Genomic DNA, 10,444 nt, shown 5'->3' on the forward strand with positions numbered 1-10,444 from the left:
GTGGGATACCTCGTCTCATGAGGCTTCAGCTGCCTCGATGCGTATGCTATCACATGCCCTCTCTGCATCAGCACCGCTCCCAACACCAAAATCGACGCATCATAATACACCACAAAGTCCTCCATCCCCTCTGGGAGGGCTAACACTAGGGCTGCACATAACCTCTGGCGAAGCGTCTCAAAGGAGGTCTTCTGCTCTGGTCCCCATGAAAAAGCAACACCCTTATGGGTTAACCTGGTGAGTGGCACGGCGATCTTGGAGAAATCCCTGATAAATCTCTGATAATAGCCTGCCAACCCCAAGAAACTCCTGATCTCGGATGGTGACCTCGGCACCTCCCAACTCATCACTGCCTCCATTTTGGCCGGGTCGACCAATATCCCCTTCTAGTTAACGAGGTGCCCTAGGAACTGGACCTCTCGCAACCAGAAATCACACTTGGAGAATTTGGCGTAAAGCCTCTCCGATCTCAGTACTCCGAGGATCACCCTCAAATGCTCCTCATGCTGCTCTCAGGATCTCGAATACACCAAAATATCGTCGATGAACATGATCATCGATCGATCCAACATCGGCCTGCAGACTCTGTTCATGAGATCCATGAACACTGCCGGGGCATTGGTGAGTCCGAAAGGCATCACCACAAACTCATAATGCGCATAACGAGTCCTGAATGTTGTCTTCTGAATATCCTCATCTTGCACCCTTACCTGATGATACCCCGACCTCAAATCGATCTTGGAGAACCAAGATGCTCCCTGCAACTGATCGAACAAATCATCGATCCTCGGCAACGGGTAACGGTTCTTAACCGTCAGCTTGTTCAACTCCCGGTAATCAATGCACATCCGGTGTGAACCATCCTTCTTCTTGACAAAAAGGATAGGCGCCCCCCACAGCGAGCTGCTCGGCCGAATAAATCCCTTTCCCAACAGCTCCTGAAGCTGCGAGGATAGCTCTTGCATCTCTGGAGGTGCAAAACGATAGGGCACCTTGGCAATAGGCGCGGCCCCCGGAACCAAATCGATACTAAAATCCACTTGCCTCACGGGAGGCACACCCGACAACTCCTTTGGAAATACGTCCGTGAACTCACGCACTATCGGAACCTCCTCAACTGACCTCGGTCTCTCTGAATCAACCCGCGTATCCATCACATACGCCACAAAGCCCTTACAGCCCTGCTCTAGACACTGCCTCACTCTAGCGGCCGAACAAAACACTGACCCAGAACGTGTACCCTCGCTGTATATCGTAAGAACTCCCCCACTAGGGTCTCGTATGGTCACCAACTGTCGCTTGCAGTCGATAACCGCACCGAATCGGCTCAACCAGTCCATGCCCACAATGACACATACATCACCCATCGCAATAGGAACCAAATCAATCGGGAACTCAACACCGAAAATCTAGAATACACACCCTCGGATTACCTATGTGGCATATATCACCCTCTCGTCAGCTATGGAAACTCTCAGAGGCCGAATCAATGCCTCACGACTAACACTGATATGCTGACTAAAAGCCAAAGATACAAAAGAACGACTCGCACCCGAGTCAAATAACACCAAGGCAGGTACATAATTCACAAGAAAAGTACCTACGCATAACATAATATAAGCACAATATCTCAACATCAAAATAAATACACGAAAGAATACATACCAGCCACGACAATGGGCGCTGCGCGGACCTCCTCCGCGTTCAACTGAAAGGCTCTCCCTCATGCCCTCGGCGCCTCGACCTTCACTGGCCGACTCTCGGTAGCTCTGATGGCAGCAGGGGCAGATCCCTGAGGTGCTCCCTATGCTGATCCCCGCAACTGTGGACACTCTGCCTTCCGGTGTCCGGTCTGGTTGCAGTGAAAGCATACTGCAAACTCCTTGGGGCAGTCCTTGGCCATATGCCCCTCCTTGCCATATTTGTAGCAAGACTCTGCTCTGCACACTCCGTCGTGGCTCTTGCCGCACTTGCCACAAGTGCTGCCCCTCTGGCTCCCTGATCTCGAATCGGTGGGCTTGGCCCGCTTAGCTACCGGCTGAGACTGCACCGGTCGTCGATCCCTCCCCTGAGACTCAGCCTCCTCCCTAGCCTGAGTCTCTAACTCTATCTCCCTCTTTCGGGCATTTGCCTGAAGCGCGGCAAATGTATGGTATGTCGAGTTTGCCATGAACTCACGTATGTCCCTCCTCAAAATGCTTAAATATTTACTCATACGTGCCTGTTCAAAACATCACCCGCTCATGAAACATCCTCGTGATCACTGTAACAGACTCAGTACCCTGCTTGAGGGTCAGAAACTCCTGGGCCAAACACTCCCTCTCCACCTGGGGTAGGTACTCATCTCGGAACATAGCAGTGAACCTCTCCCAGGTGACTGCTGCAAGCTCAGCTGGCGTGTAGTGCGCCATCACAAATTTCCACCAGTCTTTCGCTCCTAAGCGAAGCTGGTTCAACACGAACCAGACTCTCAAATGCTCTGGAGATGAGCAAGTGAAGAAACACCCCTCTATGTCTGAAATCCATCTCATCGCCGGAATCGGGTCCTGCGTCCCGTCAAACTCCAGGTGGTTTTGTGTTGCTGAACTCTCGGAACAGCAACGCATCACCACCCTGCGGCCTCGTCGCAGCTATAGCTGCAGTGGCTTCAGCAACAACAACCTTAGAAAGAGCAGCGTACTTCTCATCAAATGTCTCTATCAACGTGGTCTTGATAGACCCGAACATCTCTAGTATCTCTGCCCTGATGGCCGCAGCCACCTCCTCCTGGATGATCCTACGGATCTCCTCATCCCTCGTATCATTGGTCCCTGATGCTTGGCGAGTCCCAACCATGATCTCTCTCTCTGAAATACAACATAAGAATAATATCAGGGACTCACTCAAGTATACTCACACTCGAGTACTCCATCCTACTTGTTCCTTGGTACTCCAAAGATTCTTACTTGGACTGTGAACTGACCCGGTGTCTTCAGTAGTACGGGCCCAATACTACCGTCCACACTGCATCAGCATCCACCCCAAGTCCTCCTCTCAGAGTCCCAAATCCCAAGCACTCTACTCACTCTAATCATATGATACTCGCAAACAGATCTCTCACAATCTCCTCGCTGCTACCAAATCACTCTGAAATATTCATAGCAGCAAGACTCCTAGACTCAGGCATCACATATCAGGACACTCTAGTCCTAATAAGAATACCTAGTCTACTCTAGCATGCATATCATAGCTCATCATATAACATAGCACATCATATCTCATAACACTTATAATAATGGTATTTTGGGAAATCACCGTTCGGGCGCTGGCTGTTCGTACACACGACTCTGCTTTTTTTGTCTCACAAGTTCTTCTTTTGAAAACTTGTTTTGTAAAATTTTTCTCAAATCCTCGGTTTGAGTTCAGATACGCCCGAAGGTGCACCCGAATCCCTCAAACCTAGGCTCTGATACCAACTTGTAATGCCGTAAAATTTAAACCAATTTTTCACATTTGAAAAAACACATTTTAAACAAAACCATTCATTCATAAAATCTCATAACATCATGTTTTTAATTCACAAATGTCTCCCAAGATCAAAATACATCCAATCTCATATGTGTGTACGAATCAAGTCGGCACCTTCCCGCGGTCATCACTGGTACCTGAAACACATAACACTAAACACTGTAAGCATAAGCTTAGTGAGTTCCCCAAAATACCACAATAATCACATAATAGCCACTCGAGGCTGTAACTCTGTTGACCCTCTGGTCAATGTGTCTCAGTGGGGCCCTCCAGCCCCAGCTCTCTGTGGGCCCTCTGGCCCTAACTCTAGGGACCCGAAAGTCCCAACTCTGTAACTCTGAATCATGCATATCACATAACACAATAAATCATAACACATAATAACATGCAATCACACTGGCATATAACTCTATAATACTCTGTCTCTTAACTCTGTAACCACACTAGGTAAAGTATAGTGAGAAGACTCACCTCGGGTATCTCGGTAAATCTCTGAATCGGTAAACGCTGGCTTAGCCTCCACCTAATCATATGAAAATAACACTCTATTTAATATAACTCTCAAGGCTAGACTATGCTCTCTTATGACACTCTCAGAAGGGTCAAAGACCATTTTACCCCTCTCATAGCTCAAAGGCCCCACATTAGACCATACCTAAAAGTCAACCAAAAGTCAACTCTCCGGGTTACGCTGCGCGTACCAGATGTGTACGCTGGGCGTACCCGGTTGCACCACAGAAAGGGGGAGCGCCACCCAGTACACGACACGTACTAGGGATTACGCCCGATGTACTCCCCTGCTTCAGCCCTCTTGCTCTTGAGGTCTTAAACAGTTAAGACCTACGTCCATATTTTAGATCTGACCCCTTCTAGGCCCCTTAATCCATAAAGTTGATGACTTTAAGCCTTTGCATGGCTGAACAAGTCACTAAATTCCAAAATGAGCCAACCTTCAACTCTAGAAGGCTTAAAACACATGCATGACTCCAAAGTAATATCCAAGATGGGAACTTTATGGCTCTACATCACTAATAACACTGAAAAGGGACATATCTCGGACCATGGAGCACTTTACACTCATAAAGTCTCCACCTTTGGGGTTTTTAGCCCTAAAAAGGACACATACAACAACAACCAAAAGAAGAGGAAATTTTAAACTTTATACCTCCAAGAGTAGCTCTTTCCTCTATAGATCTCAGATCCAAAATGGCACCTCAAGCTTTAGCCTCCAAGACCTCCTTTCCTCCTTCTTCACCAAGCCACTAAAGCACCAACAAGCTCAAATCAACACTCTCACACACTAAGAATGATGCGGCTCTCTTTTAGGGTTTCACTCACTGATATGGACGCTAAGGAATGAGCCATAACACCCTTTAAATAGTGCACAATGAGGATTAGGGTTTTTGCACCTAGGTCGGGTACGCCCGACGTAACTCTAGGTACGCCCAGCATACCTTGGCGACTCCGCGTCCAAATTAAGCACATGAGTACGCACAACGTACCCCTCTGGTACGCCTAGCGTACTCACTTGCTACACATCCTCCACTCAAGGACCAAACATGACAATTCAATAAAGATCAAGGATGAAAGATATGCACCTGAATCTCGGGGTGTTACAGTTATAGAGGTAAAACACTTGAATCCAAGCCTCAAACTCATAATGTTCTTCATGTTCTTCATCTAATGAAGGAGTGCGGCCGCACACCTTCATCAGGTGGCCACACACAGTCATGATGCCCTCCAAAGTGAGAGTAAGGCCACAAAATCGTCACATGGAATTCAAGCAAGGAGTGTACGGCCGCACACACACCCTGTATGGCCGCACACTCTAGTGTGCAGCTCACTCACAAGTATGGCCGTGTACCCAGCTGCACACTCACCTTTATGGCCATACACACACCCTAATACTTATATTTGGCCTTTAACTTGCATAGATCATTGGATATAGAACATGGGACCTTTGTACTTACCAAAGTCTATTACACAAGCGCGGAGCATATCTTCTAGAGTTTGTATTGTCCTTTCGCTCTGGCCATCCATTTGAGGATGATATGTTGTACTCATGTCGAGTTTTGTGCCTAGGGACCTTTGTAGTGATTGCCAAAATCTGGAAGTGAATCTACAATCTCGTTCCGAGATGATAGATATTGGCACACCGTGTAGTCTGACTATCTCCTTGAGATACGTTCTGGTGAGTTTTTCCATCTTATCAGTTTCCTTGATGGCTAAGAAGTGAGCGGACTTGGTCAAACGGTCAACTACTACCCATATGGTATCGTAACCGCTTGATGTCTTGGGCAACTTTGTTATAAAGTCCATTGTTATTTGTTCCCACTTCCATTCTGGAATTGATGGTTTTTGTAGCAGGCCAAACGGCTTCTGGTACTCCGCCTTGACCTTGGAGCAGGTCAAACACTTACCGACATAGGTGGCAATTTCTGCCTTCATATTGGGCCACCAATAATGCTTCTTGAGATCGAGATACATCTTGTCTGATCCGGGATGTATGGAGTATCTTGACTTGTGAGCTTCATTTAAAACCAAATCTCTGACTTCTCTAAATATTGGAGTCCAAATTCGGTTCATGAAGTATCGTGTTCCATCATCTCTGAGGTCGAACTGTTTGTCCATGCCTCGTAGGTTTTCTTCCATGATGTTTTCAGGTTTAAGCGCTTCTAGCTGAGCATCACGAATTTGAATAGTGAGGTTTGAGTGGATGGTTAGGGTTAGAGCCTTTACACGAAGAGGTTTTGCTCGTTCCTTCCTGCTTAAAGCATCTGCCACAACGTTTGCTTTACCGGGATGATAACGAATTTCGCATTCATAATCATTTAGTAATTCAACCCATCTCCGTTGTCTCATATTGAGCTCTTTTTGATCAAAAATGTGTTGGAGGCTCTTGTGGTCTGTGAATACAATGCACTTTGTCCCGTATAGATAGGGTCTCCAAATCTTCAGAGCAAATACTACGACTCCCAACTCTAAGTCATGGGTAGTGTAGTTCGTCTTGTTTGGCTTCAATTGTCGGGATATGCAATAACCTTATTCCTCTGCATCAGTACACACCCTAACCCTTGACGTGAGGCATCATAGTATACTACAAAGTCTTCTGTTCCCTCGGGAAGAGACAAAATCGGTGCACTGCATAATAATTGCTTCAATTTTTGGAAGGCAGACTCTTGACTGTCTCCCCAATCGAACTTTTTATCTTTCTGGGTTAGTGCGGTGAGAGGCTTGGCTATTTTGGAGAAGTTCTCGATAAATCTCCGATAATATCCTGCAAGCCCTAAGAACTGGCATACTTCAGTTGGTGTTGTTGGTTCTTTCCAATTCTTGACAGCTTCAATCTTCGCAGGATCGACATGAATCCTTTTACTGCTGACCACATGACCGAGGAAATGAACTTCGTTGATCCAAAACTCACACTTAGAAAACTTTGCATAAAGTTTTTCTTTTCTTAGCAGTTGTAGGATTAAACGCAAGTGTTGGCCATGTTCTTCCTTGGTTCGTGAGTATATTAATATGTCATCGATGAAGACAATCACGAATTTGTCCTAGTAGGGTTTACACACCTGATTCATAAGGTCCATGAATACGGCAGGTGCGTTGGTCAGTCCAAATGGCATCATTAGAAACTCATAGTGACCGTATCTAGGTCGGAATTCCGTATTTGGAATATCTGCATCTTGAACTCTAAGTTGATGATAGCCAGATCGTAGGTCGGTCTTTGAGTAGTAACAGGATCCTTGTAGTTGGTCGAATAGGTCATCGATCCTCGGGAGTGGATACCGGTTTTTGATAGTGAGCTTGTTCAACTCTTGATAGTCGATGCACATCCTAAATGAACCATCCTTCATTTTGACAAACAATACTGGGGCTCCCCATGGAGAGAAGCTTGGTCGGATAAAGCCTTTGTCGAGAAGTTCTTGAAGTCGACTGGATACTTCTTGCATTTCCGATGGAGCCAGGCGATAAGGAGATCGTGCCACTGGTGCTGCACCCGGGATAAGGTCGATTCGAAATTCAACATGTATGATAGGAGGTACTCCAGGTAGGTCTACTGGAAATATGTCCGGGTAGTCGCACACTTGGGGTATGTCTTTGATTTCCTTACCCTTGCCTTGCGTATCCACCACGTGGGCTAAGAAAGTATAGCATCTCTTTTGCAAATACTTCCTTGCCTTCATGCAAGTAATGACTCTTAGGTTTTTCCCTGACTTATCTCTGTAAATTACAAGGGTTTCATTGTTTGGTAAGGGTAATCGTACAGCTTTATCGCAACATAGAATCTTCGCTCGATGGGCTGATAACCAATCCATTTTGATGATTACATCGAAGCTTCCAATGGTTATGGGCATTAAGTCGACAGGGAACACGTGATTATTCAGGGTGAGAAGGCATTTGGTGAGTATCTCTAAGGTGCTTTCTATTTGACCATTGGCTACTTCTACTGTGTAAGCATTATTGAGTTTGCATGATTCATGATTAATCATTTTTCTAAATTTGTGGGAAATAAAACTCTTATCAGCACCAGTGTCAAATAATACAGAGGCATAAATATTGTCGATAGGAAACGTACCAATTACCGCAGTTGGTTCCTGGAGTGCGTCTCCCGCACCTATCACAAACGCCCTTCCTTGACCACCCTGTCTCTTCAGCTTAGGACCATATTTCCTGAAATGTCCCGGTTTGTTGCACTCGAAGCAGGTTCGACTTTCTCTTGCTGTAGTAGTTGAGGCTGTGTTGCTTGGGTTCTTTTTGCAAAATTTGGCGGTATGACCGCTTCATTTGCAGTTGTTACAGATCATGCAGTCTCCAACATGATGATAATTGCACTTAGGGCAGCGAGGTAGAGTTCCAGCGTAGGGCTTTATTGGAGTGGGAGTGGTTGTAACTGCAGCATACACCGTTACAGGCTCTGGGTTTCGCTTACGGTGTTTGAAGTTCCCTTTTGGCTTCCCTTGGAACTTCCTCTTAGAATTCCCAGTTTGGTTCTTTTCTTTTGCGGGGGCCATGGTGCCTCGTCGGATACATTGTTCAGTTAACTCATAAGCCAGTTGCTTAGCACTGTCAAAAGTTGAGGGTCTGGATGCAGTAATCAGACCTTGGACTGGCGATGCTAATCCCCAAATGTATCTCTCCGTCTTCTTGTCTTCTGAAGGCACCATTCCGGGACAAAGAGTTGCAAGGTCTTCGAATCGGGAGGTATAAGCGGCTACCTCTGATCCTTGCATGGTTAGGTTCCAGAGTTCTTGTTCTAATGCCTGAATCTCCTGTCGTGGGCAATACACCTTAGTCATCATTAGTTTTAGTTGTTCCCATCCCATGGCATAGGCTTCCGCAACTCCCACGGTCTTGGCATGGTTGTTCCACCAAGTTAAGGCAGCATCCATCAGTGTGCAAGTAGCGTACTTAACCCTGCAGTCATCCGAGCAAGAGCTAATGTGAAAGACAGCTTCAATCTTTTCTATCCATCGGGATAGACCAACAACTCCTTCAGTTCCGTAGAAGAATCGGGGTTTACAACCCATGAATTCATTGTATGAGCAGTGTTTGGGATTTCTTTGGGAAACTACAGGAGTACCACTTTCGCTATTTCTAGTATTCCCGTTTCGAGCAGCCTCATAAGTCGCCAAGGCCGTAGCAATCCATTGTGCAAGCATGTTTTGCATCGTAGTGGGATCCATCTGGAAATTTTGGTGGTTATTTGTAGCACTTGGGGCTTCTTCAGGGTCTGGAGTTTCATCTGTTGTTTGAGTTATCTCTGGAGCACTTCTCCTGTTAGTTCGGGGAGTCGGTGGTGGACGAACTCGTGGTTCTTTTCGTCGAGGCATTGTCCTAAACGTTTAGAAAAGACACACTTAAGTTGTTTATGTAAGGATTTTATTGCATTTATTCCCATAGCTTTCCAAGTCATAGAGTGTGACTGAATCCTGAAATCCTATCAATTTTCAATTGACAGGGGAAAGGTGATTGGTTCAGAAATCCTCTAGATTTCCAAATGATAAAAAGGGATCTTAACTGCTAATGATTTTGAAATGTATTAGTGTTCTAAAATGTCTATATGGATTCCAAGGTACTAGGTTGCGACAGTGAATCTGGAGAACATTCTTCATTCTCTAAAACTCTCAACTGTTGTAGTCTATCAAACTCCTTACTCAAGGTTGGTTGTGCATCGGCCCGACCATAAATAACATAGGCGTGTGTTCCAGGTTTATTTGTGGTATGGCTTATGTACGGTACTAACCTTTAATTGAGGCGTTTGACCTAAAGGGTTGAGTTGGTAGTTTTAGTTGAAGGGATGTTTAGAATTTTTATTAAGTGTTCTCATCGCGGGTCAGAGTATATATATATATATATATATATATATATATATATATATATATATATATAAACTCTTATATATTAAGGTTGGTGGGGTTTGTAGTATTATTAATCTTTGTTTTGTACTTCCCAACTACCATACCATAAGTAGTCATGAAGTAGTTTTATTATTGATAATACTTTTATAAGACGCTAGTTGCTATAGTTATATTCCTTTTTCGATGATATGAGTTCTCTATAGCCAATTTAGCTCTGATACCAATCTGTCACACCCCCAGCCGAGGCGGCGGAACATGCCGGGCTGTGCGACTAAGTTCATGGATCATAGATAAATTGAATATACAACACAAGTACAACAATAAACAAAACAACATTTCATTACATATTTATGTTTTCATACATGGTTCTTACAGATAGTAACAAAATAATATTACGAGTTTGCCTTAACAGTTAGGCATAACAATTCAAAAGTAGAAAATTAAAGTACTTGCGAGCCATGTTTTTCCATCGTTTGAGTGTGCCCGAAATTTCACTGATTCCCTGAGAATACATGTATTTTGAAAGTCAACATGAGGTTGGTGAGAGTCACAGGTTTTCTGCTAGCCGCAGTAAT

General features: G+C 45.0%; 1 protein-coding gene across 1 annotated transcript; it reads right to left on the bottom strand.

Annotated features, from left to right (window-relative positions):
- Positions 1 to 8,291: 8,291 nt before the first annotated feature.
- On the bottom strand, positions 8,292 to 9,341 carry LOC111889012 (uncharacterized). The gene has a single exon (XM_023885137.1). It carries the CDS (start codon positions 9,339 to 9,341, stop codon positions 8,292 to 8,294), a length of 1,050 nt encoding a protein of 349 aa, XP_023740905.1.
- Positions 9,342 to 10,444: the final 1,103 nt, after the last annotated feature.

The sequence above is a fragment of the Lactuca sativa genome, chromosome 5, assembly GCF_002870075.4.
Source record: "Lactuca sativa cultivar Salinas chromosome 5, Lsat_Salinas_v11, whole genome shotgun sequence".
Taxonomy (NCBI): domain Eukaryota; kingdom Viridiplantae; phylum Streptophyta; class Magnoliopsida; order Asterales; family Asteraceae; genus Lactuca; species Lactuca sativa.